Source organism: Camelus bactrianus, chromosome 2 (genome assembly GCF_048773025.1).
Source record: "Camelus bactrianus isolate YW-2024 breed Bactrian camel chromosome 2, ASM4877302v1, whole genome shotgun sequence".
Taxonomy (NCBI): Eukaryota; Metazoa; Chordata; class Mammalia; order Artiodactyla; family Camelidae; genus Camelus; species Camelus bactrianus.
Window position 1 is genome coordinate 96,158,898 of NC_133540.1, and position 19,566 is coordinate 96,178,463.

Here is a 19,566-nt window from a genome sequence, read left to right on the forward strand (position 1 = left end):
AAAACTGCTGTAAAAGTATCCAAAGGAAATGAGGTCAGTGTCTCGAAGAGACATCTGCACTCCCATGTTCATTGCAGCATTATTCACAACAGCCAGGATATGGAGATAACGTAGGTCCATCAACAGATGAATAGATAAATAAAGTGAGGCATATATATGCAATAGAATATTATTCAGCCATTAAAAAAAAAAAGCAATCCTACTGTTTGCAACAACATGGGTGAATGGAGAGGACATTATGCTAAGTGAAATAAGCCAGGCACAGAAAGACAAATACTGCATGATCTCACCTGTATGTGGAATCTAAAAACTTCAAACTCACAGAACTAGAGAGTAGAACAGTCATTGCCAGGGCTGGGGTGTGGCTGAAATGGGGAGATGTTGGTCAAGGGTACAAACTTTCAGTAATAAGGTGAGTAAGTTCTGGAAATCTAATGTACAGCATTGGGATTATGGTTAATAATACTGTATTTACTTGAAGTTTGCTAAGAGAGTAGACCTTAAGTGTTCTCACCATGACACACACACATAAAAGGTAACTATGTGAGGTGATGGATATGCTAATTAACTAGATTATGTAGTCATTTTATTATATATGTATATTAAATCACCAAATTGTACAACTTTTAAAAAAATCACATCATACAACTTAATTATATACAATTTTTATTTGTAAACCATACCACAATAAAGCTGGGAAAAAAACAAATGTAAATAGATGAAGCCCCTCTGTTCAAAGACAGATTCATATAATGGTAATAATAATAATAATAATAATAATAATAATAATAATAATAATAATAATAATAATAATAATAATAATAAAAAATCCTATATCATTTTTGTGTCTTTTTTTGTGTTTCCCTTATAAACAGAGTAAAGTTTTTATAGAGCTGCAACATTATTGTCAAAAAATTAAAAAGCAAGTGCAAACACTACTCAGCCATAAAAAATAATAAAATTATGCCATTTGCAGCAACAGGGATAGATCTGGATATTGTCATTCTAAGTGAAGTAAGCCAGAAAGAGAAAGAAAAACACCATATGATATCACTTATATGTGGAATCTTAAAAAGGACAAATGAACTTATTTGCAAAACAGAAACAGACTCACAGACATAGAAAACAAACTTATGGTTACCAGGTGGGGAAGGGAATGGGAAGGGATAAACTATGAGATTGAGATTTGCAGATACTAACGACTAAAAAGATAAACAAGTTTCTACTGTATAGCACAAGGAACTATATTCAGTATCTTGTATTAACCTGCAATGAAAAAGATGGGAAAATGAAAAAAAGAAAAAAAAGCACGTAGCATGCAATGCAACTATGGGTTTATTCTGTATTGTTAAAGATCCAATAAAGATATAACTATTATGAACCATTACACACCAAATAACAGGACAACAAATGTTACATAGCAAAAACTATTACAACCACAGTAAATAATTGATGAAAACATAATCATAGGAAAATCTAGATGACCTTGGATGACTTTTTAGATAAAATACCAAAGGCATGGTCCATGAAAGGAAGACTTTTAAGCTGGACTTCAATAAAGTTTAAAAGTTCTGTCTGCACACAAAATTATAAAGCAACTATACTTCAATTTTTAAAAAAAGTTCTGCTCTGCAGATGACAATGTCAAAAGAATGAGAGGATAAGCAAAAAACTGGGAGAAAATATTTTAAAAAGACACATTTGCTAAAGGACTGTTATCCAAAATATACAAAGAACTCTTAAAATTCAACAGTAAGAAAATAAACACAGTTTAAAAATGGATCAAAGACCTTAACAGACACCTTACCAAATAAGCATACAAAAACACTCCACATCATATGTCATGAGGGAAATGCAAATTAAAACAATGAGATATCACTACACACCTATCAGAACAGCCAAAATCTGGAGCACGGACAGCATCACATGCTGGCAAGGATCACTGCCAGTGGGAATGCAAAATGATACAGCCATCTGGAAGACCGTTTAGTAGTTTCTTACAAAACTAAACGTACTCTTATCACAGAATACAGTAATCACACTCCTTGATAGTTACACAAAGAAGCTGAAAACATATCCACACAAAAACTTGCATATGGATGTTTATAGCAACATTACACATGATTGCCAAAATTTGGAAGCAACCAGGATGTCCTTCAGAAGGTGAATGGATAAACTGTAGTATATCCAGACAACAGAATTTTATTCAGCACTGAAAAGGAATAAGCTATCAAGCCATGAAAAGACATGGGGAAAACTTAAATGTATACTTAAAGTGAAATAAGCCAATCTGAAAAGGCTACATACTGTTTGATTCCAACTAGATGACATTCTGGAAAAGCCAAAACTATGGAGACAGTAGAAAGATTAGTGGTTGCTAGGGGATGGGGAGAGGGAGGGATGAATAGACAGAGCTCAGAGAATTTTTAGGGCAGAGAAACTATTCCGTATGCACTATAATAATGGATATACGTCATTATACATTTGTCCAAACCCATAGAAAACTACAGATTTTAATGTTTTTGTAGCACGTCAGTGCAGGTTCAGCAACTGTAATAAATGAACCACTCTGATCGCAATGATGGTAATAAGAGAAGCTATGCGTATATGGGGGCATAGGTTCTATGGGAACTCTTTTTATTTTCTCCTCAACTTTGTCGTGAACCTAAAACTGATCTAAAACATAAAGACTTTAAATACATAGGAAAGAGCATAAGGGTTGTGAAAATTTTTAACAAATCACTTAGAATCACTTAGATTCACTTATGAAATAGGTAACATACTCAACAGGCTATTTTGACTAGGAGTTACACAGAACAGATCAGCTTTTTTATTCTAGTCTAATTCAGCCCCACTACTGAGGCACTACCTTTCTGGGTATTCTACTCAACACCTCATGTATTACAAGGTTTCTTTACTTTGGATGTTTAAGAACTTTAAAAATTCCCCACACTGTGAAAACATCAAGAATCTTTCCACCTGCTCCTTCCTGGTAATTCTTCCTCCTGCCTCAGGCAGATTCTTCAAATGCTTTGAAGACTCAAGAGCAACACCCTGGAGCTCTCTGGAGCTCTTTCTCTGGGCAGCTCTCTCCTCTCTGGTACTCTGTCTGTGAATTCTATCCACTGTGGCTTCCCCAGATTCTCAGCTTACTCTTTCTGACCTGAGGCAGTCGGCACTGCAGCCTGGAATCGCTCCCTAGGAAGTTCCTGGGGAAACCATAGGACTCACATCAATTGTTTGCCTTCTTCCAAGGACTGCTATTCCTCACTGCCTGTGGTTCAATGCTTGAAATCATTGTTTATAAATTTTGATTGGTTTTCTTATTTCTTTCAAGTGAGTGGGTAAATATGTTTCTGTTGCTCCATCAGGGACAGGAGCAGAAATCCTTTCAAAACAACTTTAACTTAAAAAAAAAATGAAAAAAAGCCAATAACATATATGACTATGCAGAAGTGAAAGGTGAGCTGGCATAATTCAAGGGAGGAATTAAGGATTTAAAATAAATAATTAGAGAAATAAAAACCACATTTGAAACTACAAAAACATGAGAGGTACAGTAACATGGGGGCTGGAATTTGTAAAAATCCTATTAAAAACAAAACTAGAAAATGACAAAAAGACAAATCATTAGAAAGACAATAATATAGAAATTAAGCAATAGCTCCAATCTATGCATAATTGGTCTTCCTGGATTGAGAGAACAAAACAAATGAAAGGGAATATCTCAAAAATATGAAAGTAGAAAAATTTCTAAAATAAATAAAAAATTTAATTTGCTGATTAAATCTGTAAATATTTCCCCCAAAAAACAAAAAAACACACAATTATGCAGAATGATCAACCCAAAGATGTTTCCCTGGAGCAGGATGATTAAAAAAAAAAACAACTCACTAAGCAGGTAACTTTTGGACAGAAAAATCAAGTCATCTGCTAGGGTTGAGAGAAAAAATGTGGGTTTAATCGAACCTCCTACTTCTCCATAGCAACATTTAATGACAGAGGAAGGTGGAGGAATGTTTCCAGAATCCTAAAAACAAGAAAAAAAAAAAAAAAGATTGAGCCAAAAATATTGTGCCCAGCCCATTTGTTTTATGTTTATGGCAACAGAAAGGCATTCTCAATTTTGTACAGATTCTGGGAACAATGAAGCATTAATGAGTTCTTCTTTTTAAAAACAACAAGGAAAAAAACATCAAAACACTGCTTAATAAAAAAAATCTATTCTGAAAGGATTAAAGCAAGAGAAAAAACTCAGGGAAAGGAAATTCATATTTAAAAAGCTGCTGGTAGGGGAGGGTGTACCTCAACGGTAGAGTGCATGCCTAGCATGCACAAGGTCCTGGGTTCAATCCCCAGTACTTCCATTAAAATAAACAAATAAACCTAATTACCTGCCACCAACAAAATTAAAGAATAAATAAAAAATAAATAAAAAGCTACTGGTAATGAGTACTGAATACATCTAAATATATAAAGTCAATGTTATATTTATTATCATGGGAAAAAATGAAAGCTTGTAGACTTTGGCTACATAAAAGTTATTATTAATTTAAAAAGTGTTTATTGGTGGAGAGTATACATTGACTAATCTTTATCTTTCAGAAGAAGAGTCAAAGGCTACTGAAAAAAAATTGATGACTTAACAAAATAATTGCTTGCTTCATTTTAAAAATTGGCAATTGATATTAAAATTTACATTTGTAAATACTTTTGAAGTATCATTCAGACAGAAACCCACCATAGCTCACAGATGCTCTATGACAAGCTGATGAGTAGCCCTTTATGGGTCAGACCAAAGCAGGGAATGGGACCAGAAAGAGTCACAAAATAAAATTAAACCAATATATTTACAAATTTAAAATATCTTACATGAGGAAAAGTTTGGGGAAGCTACTGTAACCAAAGCAGGAAGGGATTAGTTAAGCACATAATCCAAAGGAACAGAACAGATCATCTAGAAATAAACTCACATACACCAGAAGTTGACACAATATTGTAAACTGATTGTACTTCAGTAAAAATATATTAAAAGAAACTCACACATGTACGGTCAATTGATTTTCAACAATGGTGCAAAGATGATGCAATACAGAAAGGATAGTCTTTCCAACTAACAGTGCTGGAACAACTGGATATCCATGGGCAAAAAAGAAATAAAACCCCTCTATCCACACCTCACACCACATACAGAAATTATCTCAAAATGGATTATACACTGAAGTGTAAAACCAGATATTATAAAACTTCTAGAAGAAAATATAGGAGAAAATGTTCATGGCCTTGAGTAAAACAAAGATTTCTTAAATATGATACCAAATGCACAATCCGTAGAAAAAATTCATAAATTGGACTTTATCAAAATTATGAACTTCTGCTGTGAAAGAAATACTGTGAGGATGAAGAGACATTTTTAAAAGAACTTTTAGAATATTATTTATAGCAAAGATTTCAAAGTTGTGATTTAATGATTTAAGAAAGAAAAGTAGGGTTCAGCATCCCCTCAAATCTCTAATCACCTAACCCTTGCCAAGTGGGAAGCCAAGCCAGCCTCTACGCCATTTTTAGCCCACTTAGCTCAGACAAGGGGGCCCAGTCATGTGTTCACATAGCATTTTATGCATATCATTAACACAGCTCTTACCAGACTGTATGATCCACTTCTATTCAAATCTATTGGTTAGTACTATTTCAATTGCGAGGAACAGAAACCCTAACCTAAAATAGATTAATCAAAAGAGAAATTCTTGGTTATTGAAGTCTAGGGGTAGATCTAACTTCAGTTAGTGTTGATTTCCAGGGCTCAAATGATGTCATCAGAACTTGGTCATTCTCCAACTCTTAGGACCCACCTAACACACAATGAATCTGAATCCCTAGGAGTTAGACTCTAGATTCTTAAACAACAACAAAAACAACAACAGTAATAAAACCTTCCCAGATGTGTGCCACACAGCACTCACTGAGTAATTGTTTTATCTGTGTATAGTTTGTCTTTGCAAGCTAATTTACAAGCATCTTGCAGGTAAGGACTACTTCTGCAACTTAATCATATTCAATATGTACTGGAAAGATATAAAGCAGGTATTCTGTAAAGTCTGATAGAGCAGGGAAAACTGTAAGCATCGTCCGTGTTGGTATCAAAAGGCTTTGGAAAAACTTCTGATAACCTTTTGGAAGTCTGAGCTAGTGAAGTAGAATTTTATTCAAAGTGTTTGCATAACTACACCCAATGGTAATAGTGAATAACTTTGAGTTGGTGAAGAGAAAAGCTTCACACAATATCCCAAAGAATTCTATTCTTGGCCCTATATTATTCAAAATTCTTTCGAATGTGGGTAAAGACATATAACTGCATCTGACAAAACCAGAATATGGCAAATTATAAAAATATATCTCACAAAGTTCTTGAATAGCATGGCCACCCAAACATTACCACTAGTTCAATTACAGTATTCTTCCAGTCTTTACATTATGCATATTTTATGTATATATATTGTTGGCTCCATTTTTCCCCTAGCATAAACATTTTGGCTGCCAGTTCGTCTAGACTTACATCCTTACAACTCCAAATCTAGTAGGAAGAAAAGCTTTTCTTTTCCAACAACTGGAAAAAAAAAAAATCTGTCCTGATTTCCAATGGACAGAACCAGCTTCCATTCCTGTTCTTAAATACCATTCACAAATGCCAAGGGAACATGATACTCCAGTCAGCCAAACCTGAGATCCACGCCTTCCACATGGGGGTTCAGAGGTGGTGTCGGCCACATCTCAGGCACTCATGGACTCGGCACAGGAGAGGGTGGTTCCTCAAGAAAATTTGATTTCTATTACAATAAGAAAGGGAAATGGCGACTGGGCTGCTAAACTACAAACGAAATGAGATGGGGTCTCTGCTCTCCAGGAGCTTACAGTCCTACTCAAGAAGATTATACTATGTTAACAGATAGTTTCAATATAAGGGGGTAAATGTTGCAATAAAGGTTTGCAGGGTAGAGGGACAAGTAAATTCAAGGAAGGGAGCTGGGATTTTGGCTAAGGAAGTTTCCAGCAGGAGAGAATGCCTGAGTCTAGAAAGATTCATAAGTCTTTACAAAGTGTAGCAGAGGGCTTGGGGGTGACATAAAGATGTTCCCAGGCATCCTTCTTTGTTTGTTTTGTTTGTGGGGTTTCTTTTTGAGGTATAGTTGATTTAAAACATTTTATTAGTTTTAGGTATAAGTGGCATCCTTGACTCATAAGACTTGATCCCCTTAAAGCTAGGAACCATGTCTTACCTTTGCCTCCCCAGAATTCAACATGGCGCCTGGCATCTAGTGGATACTCCATAAATGGTCAATGAATTTATTAATAGTCTCTCATTATGGCTTCAAAAAAGTTCTGCTGGAATTTGTAAGGCTGGTATTTAACCTCATTATTCAGAGAAGGAAACTGAGAGAGAGAGAGAGAGAGATTAGGTCATCAAAATCACAGTGCCAACTAACAGTAGTGCCAAGATAACTCCCACAGAGGCAGGGACATATCCAAACCAAACTCCAGACATGAAGAAGAATACCACAAATCCTAGCCTTGCGTCATCAGAGCAGCAAAGTGAGAAATAAAGTAAACGTTTTAGTATGGTTAGTTGTTCTTATAAAGCCCTAAACACCAAATTTTCTTCTAACGGTTTCAGATGTCAAATGATAAAATTTACTTTACAATGTTCTTGAATAAATAAGGACTGAGAAAAAAAACTGAGAGGGAAATATGTTTGTTTGGGTGGGTTGCTAAGCAACACCACACATGCCAGAGACTCCTTTTGGATTTCCTTTTGAAGGTGGAATCTGTGGGAACAACGAGTACTTCAGCTTGTGTCTGTTTCATCGGCTCACACTGGAAAATAAAAGCAAGACGGGAAACAAACAGGCAATTCTAATAATACAGAAGTCAGAGGTGTGGCGACTGTGAAGGATTAAATTAGACTAGACTGTTTTTAAAGTGGCCTTTTAAATGGCACTGTCACTCAGAGGTAAGGTTTTACAGCATGTCCCCAGAAGAACCTACCGTACACAGATGACATAAAACCAGATAGTGTCCGGGCTATGCTATCTACCCCACACCGTATTTCAGGCCCTATAGATTCCTGAAATCTGTCATATGGCAATAGGATGTAGCAACCAGATGAAGGAAAATATGAGTTTGTGTATCTCACTTATTTGATAAGAGAATGTCTTATGAGAAATAGGGTTTTAAGATGGGTACTGAAGGAAGGAATTTTGTGGGTAGGGAGTGAAATTTACAGCCTCAGGGTTTCCTTGAGCAAAAGCCAGGAGCTCTAGAGGGGAAAACCATGTCAGGCTGAAAGCAGCAAAGAGAACACTGATAAGCCAGAAAGAATGAATAAGTATTTCAGCAGGAAACATTGGATGGCTGGTAGAGGTTTATGAAGACTAAGTCTGAAATTAGTAGTGAAATGCCTGGAATGTAAGATTTAAAGATACTATGGATCAAATGCTATCCAAGTTACATTACACTAATATTGATGTGCCTTTTGAAAAATCACATTTCTTTCAATGATTTGTGACTAAACTTTCAGGTAAGCACACATCTAATTCTGACTTATGTATGTGTGGACACATTTTCTGTCAACCTGTATTCTTTGAGGGGACAAGTTAGAAAGAATATTTCAGATTTTGTTTTAAATAATTGACACTGTAAACAAAAAAAAGAGGTACATATTGTAATTACTAATTACAGAATGCAGTCTATTCCGTGCATCTGAGGCTTTCCATGATCTGGGTTGTCTACCTTCCCCTTCCATGCCAGCCTGGATAGTCACTCCTCTCAACCCATCCCATGTTGAAAGATTTCACTACTGACTTGATACTAAATTATATTCTCCCACCTATGGTTATTTAGACTCAAGGTATGTATTTCTCCAAGAAGATTATAACTCCCTGAAGGATCTGTCCAAACAGTATTTTGTTTTGTATATTCCGACCAAAATAATAACATTACTTACAATGCACAGCAAATGCACAGAAATTCAACCCAACACTTAGATAACAATGGAATTAGTTTATGTTATTATTTCTTAATATTGTTTTTCCATTCACTGTTCTCCTCTTTAGGTCTCTGGATTCTAGGCCTACTAGCAGAAAATAGTAAGAACAAACAAGAAATGAATAAGCAAACATCTACTGTCTTCTTCTAAACCTTGAACTCTGGAAAAATCAAAACATCCTTGGGGAACAAATATTTCAAAAGGGAAAACAACATTTTGAGCAGTGACTATAATAGAGTCATGTCAGCATAAGCTATTCCAAAGGCCCAAAGATCCCAGAGTAGAAGTGGTGGTGTGCAAAAGTTAAAAAGAGCACTACACGAAGAATTAGGACCCCCACACCCCATCGTCAATGGTCTAGCTGTGTGCCTTAAAATGACTGCTCCTGACTAGATTCATTCATTCCCCCAACAAACCTACGGGGAATGCAAGCTCTTTAAGGGCGAGGCATTTCACCTGTCTGCTTGCACTCTCTCCTGGCGTTGTGCCTGGCACATAGTAGGTGCTCAATAAGTATTTGTTATGTGATCCCCTGTCCTGCATGGAGAGTTCGTCCTCAAGAAGCACATAGTCTGGTTAGGACAAAGATTTCCAAATATGCAATTATAATAGATGAAAATGTTTATCAACGGTAAGAATATGAGCTAATAATGCTAACACTTGGGCATTTACCACGTGCCAGGCAGTGTTATGCATGCCTTACATGTACTAATTCACCTAATCTTCACAACAACCCTATGAGGTAGACACTATTTTTTCCACTTTTCCAGGAGGTCAAGCCACTTGCCGGAGGTCACACAGCTAGGAAGTGGTAGAGTAGGAACTGAATTCGAGATTCAGAATTAGCACTGGGCAGGCACAAGACAGAGTCAGTCTGACTCAAGGACCACTGAAGTTTCTTCTTGGCCTGGGTTTGATGATGGCACCACTGGTGATAATGAAGCAGCAGGGAAATGGGGGAAATGTTTCATGAAACCCCATCCATTTAGAACATCTTGGTGTTTCTCAAACTTAGGATGCTCCAGAATCCTCAGAGAAGATTCAGAATTTCAGGCCTGAAATCTTGGAGATTCTGAATCAATAAGGTTGAAGTGGGGACGTGGAATCTGTATCTTGAACAAGTGCCACATCAAGTGTGATGTTGATCGTCACATTTTGAAAATACCACACTAGACCTGTTGACACTTTGGCTGAGATTCTGCACTCTTTCTTCAGGTCTGGCTTTCCTCTGGCCATGTATCTGTTGGGTATCCTTTGACTGTGCAATCTGGTAGTGTTCTGTCTGGGGCATTGGCATCTTTAGAGGATACTCAGAGGACAGACATCACAACCTAAGACAGTTATTTCTGGTTTATTTGTCTGTCTCCTCTTGCGGTCAGGGGCTGTGTCATCCTCTGCTCTACACGCCCAGCTCCTAATTCAGTGCACAGGAAATGTCTTCAGAAGGAATTGAAAGATGGCATGAACCTGGCCTGTGCTCCAGACCCACCAGCCCTGCCCTTGAGAAGCTCAGTTAAGTTAAGGACACAGATACCTGAATAGACAAACTGCAGGATCCGGTGATAGGTGGCCATGATCACCTAAGTACAAACATCGTGTTATAAGTGCATAGGGGACCAGCAAAGGGTGCTGCAGGTGGACGTACAGGGTGGGAAACCACACTAGAAAAGTAGACTAGGAGCTGTTACGGGCTGACTTGTGTCTGCCTCAAAAATTCATACGTTGAGGTGAAGTCCAACCACCACCTCCCGCCCCCTTCTGCCACCTAGCACCAGAATGTGCTAGTACCTCAGAGTGTGACTATATTTGGAGACAGTGTCTTTTAAAAAAAATTTTTTTAAAGGTTATAGTCCATTTACAGTTATTATAAAATATTGGCTATATTTCCCATGTTGCAAATATATCCTTATGGCCTATCTTACACCCAGAAGTTTGTACCTCCCACTCCCCCACCTCTATATTGCCCCTCCCTACTGGTAACCACTAGTTTGTTCTCTATTAAGAGATTGGGTCTTTTAAAAGGTAAATTAAGTTAACATGAAATCATTAGAGTGAGCCCTAGTCCAATCTGACTGGTGTCCTCATAAGAAAATGAAATTGGGACACAGACAACACACAGAGGGAAGACCAGTGAAGACACAGGGAGAAGATGGCCACTTACAAGCCAAAGAGAGAGACCTCAGAAGAAACCAGTCCTACCAACACCTTGATCTTAGACTTCCAGCCTCTAGAATTGTGAGAAAATAAATGTCTGTCATTTGAGACACCCAGTCTGTGGTAGTTTGTCATGACAGCCCTAGCAAAAAAAAAAAAAAAAAAAAGTGTGTGTATATATATATATATATATATGAAAATTTACGAAACCAAACTACAGAAATAAAATTTTATCCTTTAAGCTGTCAAAAGCCTCCACAGGTGTCTAGCGTCAATGTGACATGTGCAGGTTTGGTTCTGTAATATAATTTAGAAACAGTGGGGACCCTGAGGTGGAGAATGAAGGTGGAATTGACAGATCCATCGTTCCAGTGCAGAATAAAACAGCCATGGGGCCCTGGCCTAAACCACTGACAAAGGGAATGAGTAACAGGGGGCCCATCAGAGAGGCCTTTGTGGGGCAGAAGTAACACAATTTGGGGAAAATGAAGTATGGCAGAAGAGTAGACAGATGAGGCTATCATGATGAAGTGTAGCTTGGGGAGTGAGGATGTCTTACATCTCAGCTGAGGATTCAAGAGGTGAAGCAGGCTTAAATAAACAAAGGAGAAGAAGAAGGGAGAAGACAACAAATTTAGTTCGAGATGGGTGAAGTTTTGGACAATTCCAGAGCATGAGCAGTATGTGCTCCGTAGAGCGGGAATAAAGTTCCGGACCTGGGGCGTGATGTAGGATTCCGTTACTCACAGGTCAGTCCTGGCTCCGGCAGATGAGGGGTGCTGGGAAAGGAGCAGCTGAGCTCATGTGGAGCCCCAGCGATTTGAGAGCCCCACGTTCGAATCCTTGGGGTCTTCACAATGTGTGGAGAGGGGAGCCAAAGACTGAAGAAACCATTAGAAAAGCAGCAGAATCAGGGCCAAGAAGGCCACCAAAGGCCAGGTAAGTCAGGGTTAGTAGTTTTGTTGGTAGTTTTCAAATGAAGGGAAGATTTCTTTGCCCCTGCTGTGGACCAGCTCAGCCTGGATTTCTCCTGTTCACATCATCCCTGCACTTTGGTAAATCGTGGCAGTAGTGGCTGGCGGTTAACGGGGACCCAAGCGTGATTTCAGGGTCGCGGAGGCAGTGACAGCTCCAGAAGCTCATTCCCCGAGGGCAGGTCAGCGACTCCCTCCCCGCCCGAGCCCTTCCACCCGAATGGAATGTGGGTGCCCGCCCCCGGACTCCGGCCACACTTGGAACGCGGGCCTGGGCGCAGCTCGCCGAGCGCGCGGGCCGCGGGGGCGGTTTCCTCGCGCCTACCCCTGCAGCGCGCGGCAGCGCTGGGCGAGGCCAGGCCACCGGGAGGCGGGCCGAGGGGGCGGGCGAGGGACGCGGGGCTGGGGGGAAGGTCGGGGGCGGGGAGCAGGAGGCGGCGGGCCCCGGGAAGAAAAGAACATGGCTCCTGCGGCGGGCAGCGCCGAGCGCGGCACCGGGCGAGGGCGCGCCGGTCGCCAGTGACCGCGATGGTGAACTCGAGCCGGGTGCAGCCGCAGCAGCCCGGGGACACGAAGCGGCCGCCAGCGCCCCGAGCCGCGGGCCCGGGCCGGCTGATGGCTGGCGGCGGGGCCGCGGGCGCCGGCCTCGCCGCTCCGGGCGGCCTCCGCGAGCACAGGGGCCTGGAGATCGAGATGGAGCGCATCCGGCAGGCGGCCGCGCGGGACCCCCCTGCCGGAGCCTCAGCCTCCCCGTCCCCTCCGCTCTCGTCGTGCTCGCGGCAAGCGTGGAGCCGCGACAACCCAGGCTTCGAGGCCGAGGAGGAGGAGGAGGAAGAGGAGGTGGAGGGAGAAGAAGGGGGAATGGTGGTGGAGATGGACGTGGAGTGGCGCCCGGGCAGCAGGAGGTCGGCCGCCTCCTCGGCCGTGAGCTCGGCGGGCGCCCGGGGCCGAGGGCTGGGGGGCTACCACGGCGCCGGCCATCCGAGCGGGCGGCGGCGCCGCCAAGAGGACCAGGGCCCGCCGAGCCCCAGCCCGGCGGGCGGCGGGGACCCGCTGCATCACCACCTCCCCCTGGACGGGCAGCCGCCCCGAGTGGCCTGGGCCGAGAGGCTGGTTCGCGGGCTGCGAGGTAAGAGCGTGACCCGTGGCAGCTGATGCATAAACCAGAACTGCGGGCAGCGCCGGAGCCATCGCCCGCTGAGGGCAGCTTTCCCGGGCTCCACCTCGCATCCCCTTTGCGTCTCCGCGTCCCTTGGAAGCGCCCTTCCTCACCTCTGCTAATTCTGCTCTATTTCCGGTACCCATTGCGGAATTCCACTGCGCCCTTGTTGGTGCAAATGTATTGAATACCCTCTATTTCTAAAAAAAAAGATATGTCATCTTATTTTTAACTTTGAAATTAGTGAAAGCCGTATTAGAGTGAAGGGGTACATCTGGAGATTTTTTTTCTTGTAGGATAAAAAGAGAATACTCTAATTACAACTGATGGTGGTTGCAGCTGCATAGTTGCTACTTCACTGAATAAAAACGAAAATTCTGTGCTGGTACCCATGGTCTTCCAATGGCCTGAATGCCCTATTGCCCTTATCCCGTTCTAAAGGGCAGTACAGTTTCCTAGTAGGAGTGTCATTGGGTACTCATTGCCGTTGTTTTGGTTGATGTGTGTGGTTGTTTGGGGGAGAGGGAGGTGTCCCGAACACCACGAATAGAATAAAGTAATGGCTAGGAAAACAGTTGTTTGGCCTTTTCTAATTCTAGGCATTTTTCTAAAACAGTTGCAAAGAGAATGTTATATTGTTTTAAAAACTTGGAAGTATGTTTTAAAATAACTAATTTAATGTTCTTTGAAATTGCAATGAAACAGTGATGTCATCAGATACCAGCTGTGTGTAAATGTGTCAGAGTTCAGTGCACCCAACTCTCTAAAAGGCAGGAAAGGAATTTGCAAATTTACCAGTGCCTGTTAAGAAGACACAGATTTTCCAAGAGCAGACAGAATCCTGTTTTTGCAAAGTTTTGTCAAAGGCATCCTTGGAAAAGAGTTGCATTTGCTCTTACCGTCCAAATTACTTTAATCTCCACTTTTAAGAATTTTCCATTCTCAGTTCTTTTGAAATTTTCCCTTCCCTTGTCTTCCTGTCAGTTTTGAAAATCTTGCACAAAAAACTATCCAGGTGTTTTTATAGCAATGTAATTAACACCAAGTCAGGCCTATATCCAAATCCCAGTTCTGTAACATGTTGGCTGTGTGACCTTGAGCAAACTGCTTAACCTCTCTGATCCCCAATTTTTTAAAATTGTATTTATAAAGAGATAATCATAATACTTAGTTCTTGACTTGTGAGAATTAAATGAGATGAGACATAAAATGAGTAGCAGGTCTCTGCCATGTTGTGAGTGCTTCATGAATATAAATTATATCATAGATTCTAAAAGAGTATATTTTGGTACACTTTTACACAAGTGCTTATGCTAGTTAATTTGGCTCAGAGCATGGTGGGGAACAAAAGATCCTCTGAATAACCAGTGTGAATAAATTAGTAAAAAAAGAAACTAATCTTTTAAAGCTCAAAACTATATTCAAATAAATGATATATTATTGTACATTGTTTTAATTGTGCTTTTTAAAATAGTCACTCAAGCAAGAAAGAAGTTTCTTTTAAGTTAATAAATAATAGTAAGTCGTGATCCGTTTAACTCAGTTTAAATATTTGATAACACATTTAATGTTCTTTGAATAAACTCAATAATGGAATATAATGAAATGAAATATATGAGTGTATAAATACATTTATTTCTTTTAAGGAAAAATTTCAGAAAATGTACAATGAATAAGCTAGTAGTAAAACTAGTCTGACCTTATCAATGGTCTAATTACTAGGAGAACTGATGCATGAAAATCTTTTTTATAGAAAATTTTAGAATACATTTCATTTTATGAAGAAATATAATTGATATTCTTGTCATTTAATAAATAAGCAACATTTGTTAAATAGCTAGCACGTACTGTGAAAATAGACTGTGCTAGGTGCTGCCAAAACAAAAACAAAAACAAAAACAAAACTAAAATAGCACATCATCATTTCCCTATGGACAGAAAACCCAGAAAGTAAAATGAATAATTGAGGATGAATTGTGATTTTTTTTCCCTCTTGGGATACCAATGATAAAAATCTTATATGCCTTATGTAAGTAGTGCCCAGGATCAGAAGAGAGAGTGACATGGAATTTCTAAAGGTGGGAGAGATTACTCAAGTTTGGAGTGGTCAAGAGCTTCCCTGGAGGTCTTCCAACCTTGTGACTGTATTTAACTCCCTCAAACCTCCTGGCCTCTGTTCCCCAATTACAAAACGGAAGAGTTGAGCCTACTCTTCAAGGTCCCTTCTAGCTTCAGCATACTCTGTTGTTGTGTAATGACATGAATCCAAGTTGGACAATAAATGATTATTTTTCTCCTTGGACACTAAATAGATCTATCTTCTTAGGAGAGTAAGATAACAAAGAAGAAATGTTTGAGGCCTGGTTATGGGAAGCATTGTGTCTAACCAGGGAATTAAGAATTTATCCCTTAGTATTAGGAAGCAGTTGAAAGTTCTCGAGCAGGAGCAGAATATACTGAAAGGGAATATGAGTCGGGCAGTGTGCTATGCAGAAGAGCTTGCAGAGGGAGACGAGGAGACAGGAGGACCAGGTAGGAGGCAGCCAGTGAAGGGGTGATGAAAGCGTGGACCACAGGCAGCAAAGGATGGCTGGAAGACTGAAAGACTGCTCCAAACTTAAAGGTATCCCCAACCCAACAATTTTGTTTACTTTTCTTTAACAAACTCTTTTTAGTGCAGAGGTAAAATTAGACACTCTACATGAGTTATCAAATTTTCTGAATTTCCAAAGTTAAATGTGTTTTATGGATGTATCAATTTGTTAAAGTCATTTTCTGTTTGTTATTTCAGACATATATGCTTGATTGTTTGTGTTTGTTTTCCTGGAGAAATCATAAACTGCTAGTTGTATTGGTCAGAGTGGGCTAAGCTGCTGTAAAAAATAGATACCTCCTTTCCCATTCACCATGTTGTATCATCACTGTCCGTGTCCAGAACTTTTTCATCATTTCAAATAGAAACTCTAACCATTGAATAATAACTCCCCATGTCCCCTCCACTCCCTCCCACAACCTCTATTCTGCTTGTGTTTCTATGAATTTTCCTATTCTAGGTACTTCACGTTAGTGGAATCACACATTATTTGTCCTTTCATGTCTGGCTTATTTCACTTAGCATAATATTTCCAAGGTTTATCTGTGTTGTAGCGTGTAGCCGAACTTCATTCCTTTTGATAACTGAATAGTATTCCATTGTATGTATATACCACATTTTGTTTATCCATTCATCAGTTGATGAACACTTGGGTTGTTTCTACCTTTTGGCTATTATGACTTTCGTTTTTTGTTTTGTTTTGTTTTTTTGAGGGGGGCAGGTAATTAGGTTTTTAAAAAAAATTTTTTTTAATGAAGGTACTAGGGATTGAACCTAAGACCTCGTGCATGCTAAGCACACAGTACCCCTGAGCTATACCCTCCGCCATTGACTTTCCCTTTATTTTTAATCCAAACCTCACTCCATCATTTCTTCTTTTCCCTTTTTATTTGCACTACAATTTTGAACAAATGAGATTTTGTATTTTCATTGCTGTGGGGATTTTTTTGAGGGAGGGTTGCTGCTCTAGGGGGATATGATAAGGCTATGCTAGCAACAGAATTTGTGCAGTCAACAAACACTTATTGAGCATCTCCCTTATGGTAGCTACTAGGGATACAGAGATGACTAATACAAGATCCCAACTCCCAAGGAGCTCAGAGTTGATTTGGGGAATCAGAGGTGTAGGAGGTGTAATTGCAATGCCAGGTCCCAGGTATGGAAGGGACTCAAAGGAGAGAGGGCCAGCTTTACCAGGGTAGATTAGAGGAAGTGAAGCTTGAGTTATATTTTGAAGGATGGAGTGGGGTGGGACTTGAGGAGGGAAAAATAGCAGGAGTAAGACCAAGCAAGCCTGTAGCTCACTGGCACTTTTTCCTGTAGACAGAATCGGTGAGGGCTTCAAGCATGGAGTTGTTCTGATCACATGTCAATCTGATGATTCTAGCAAGAATGTAGAGAATGGGGTGAGGTGAGGTGGGTAGAGCTGGTTGCTGGGAGAATAAGTTAGGAGAAGGCTGACCAAGAGGGGGAGGGTGACGAAGGCTGCAAAGAAGGCATGTAAGCTGGAGTGGAAGAAAGCTGGATTAAAGAGAAAAACCACCAACACTGTGGACCGACTCCATGGGAAGGTTACTAAAAGGGCCTGTTCTAGGATGAAACTCGTATTTCTGGCTTGGTACCATTAACTCAAACAGGCAAGTAGGTTTCCAGAGAAAGAAAGGAAAAGAATCTCAGTTTGGGGCACGTGAGTGTGAGTTGTCTGTGGAATACGCTCGTGGAACTGACCATTAGCTGTAGGACATACTTGTCTGCCGTCCCGGAGAGGGCTGCCTAAGACTTCGAGATTCAAGAGTCAATGTCGTATATGAGGTAGCAGCTGACTGTTCTATGGGAAATGGACCAATAGTAGGAGGAAGTCACTCCCCTTTCTGAGGGTGTCCCTGAAACTCAAATACTAGGAAGGATTGTATTCTTCTTCCTAAACAATGCCCACATGTGTCTGAGCACAACAGGATTCTTCTGTGAAATGAATGTAGTGAGAATTTGGTCAGCCTATTCACAATGACTTCAAAGCCTGTATGGATTTGGGTCTCTACGCCGTTCTGAAATCAGGACCAACTAGGCTTCAGAAGTAGGACATTTCTCAAATTTGGACCTGTTTCTGAAGCTATAAATGGGCCTCTTCCAGCCACTCAGCATGCTGTATATATATATTATTTCAAACTCTCAGAGCAGCCCCACAAAGAAGCACTCTTACCCCATTTCCCAGTGGGGAAGCGGAGGCTTACGGCGTTGGTAAAGTCTCCCAGCTCCTAAGTGCCTGAGCCTTTATCTGAACACAGCTCTGACTCCAGATCCCCACGCTGCACTTTGTCATGATCAGTGAGTCAGAGGGGGTCAGTGTGTTTCCGGTGGGACAGGGTGAATATGAGGCAAAACTTCCACACTGAATCTTTTCTACTATGCAACCCAGATGTTGACAGATGAGATGATATGATTGCTGGGATTAGTTTCAAAATAACTGGGGAGGTATAACACAGGGAACTATGTTCAATATCTTGTAGTAACTTCTGGTGAAAAAGAATATGAAAACAAATACATATATGTTCATGTATGACTGAATCATTATGCTGCACACCAGAAATTGACACCTTGTAAACTGACTATACTTCAGTTAAAAAACATATACAAATGCAAAAAATTGGGGAGGAATGGGTGAGGGTTTCAATAAATCAGTTGGTGTTGAGTTGATAATTGTCGAAGCTAGGTGAGCAATACATGGGAGTTCATTATATCATTCTCTCTTTCTGATATTTCTTATATATTGCAAAATAAAAAGGTTTTGGAAGCATTTGGATAAAATAGTTGCAACATGGCATTTTTTCTAAGTCAGTTACTTATGTTTGAGACATCTTTGGTGTCTTGGGTTACCCATCTGAGGGTTCCCCTGTATTCATATGAATAACACTGTTGAGGTGATGTGGTCTGAATTTAGGCTCTGGCATTAGCTAAGCACCCTCTTATACAGGAAGGAAGTTGGATATTGTCTGGTGTCCCCCATATCACAGTCTCCTAACAGATGGACACGTCCTGTACTGGATGTGAGTGCCTGGAGTGCTGGGAAGGGACCCCCTCCTCAGCTGAGACAGTTGAGAGAAAAGATAACAGTTCCTTTTGAAGAAAGCTGTCATTTTGGACATGAACTCTGCCCTTAAGCATTCTTATTCTATCATCCCTGCTAAACGTGGGAAGGAGTTGGGTATAGAATAGGTATTTCTTCCATTTGTGGATGCAGCTGTTTCTCACCCATCAGAATGTGAAGGGGTCCCTGTGTCCTCCATCCACGTCTAGTGAAGAAACTGGATGACATTTTTAAAGCAATAAATGTTTGAGGAGGTAGCTAGAGCAATTTAGAAAAAGTAAATGTATAGAAGTGTATAAAATATGAATAAGAGGACTTGTTTCTTTTTATTTGAAATGTTTCATTCAAGGGCTAGCGTTAAATTGCCATAGACCGTCGCAAATTTAGCTTGAATAAAATTTGACACGAGTTTGCTTTTTCTATTTATAGGTCAAGCAAATAATATTTATAAATATTAAGAACCATGATTATTCCTTAGTGCATAATTGTTTATAAACCATGAGAAAGAGTGAAATCACTGACCAAGTGAGGCAAGGCAGTAGTCCCTCCTGATGGTAG

At 40.2% G+C, this 19,566-nt stretch overlaps 1 protein-coding gene across 2 annotated transcripts in view; it reads left to right on the top strand.

Moving 5' to 3' along the window:
- The first annotated feature begins 12,590 nt into the window (after positions 1-12,590).
- PKD2 (polycystin 2, transient receptor potential cation channel) overlaps positions 12,591-19,566 on the top strand; it is a 50,470-nt gene continuing 43,494 nt past the window's right edge. Inside the window, exon 1 of one of the 2 annotated variants that reach the window (XM_074347053.1) lies at positions 12,591-13,300. In XM_074347053.1, the coding sequence (XP_074203154.1) occupies positions 12,700-13,300 (601 nt within the window). In that variant the 5' untranslated portion in view covers positions 12,591-12,699. The remainder of the gene's footprint in view (positions 13,301-19,566) is intronic. The other variant, XM_010966139.3, reaches the window with a different exon arrangement.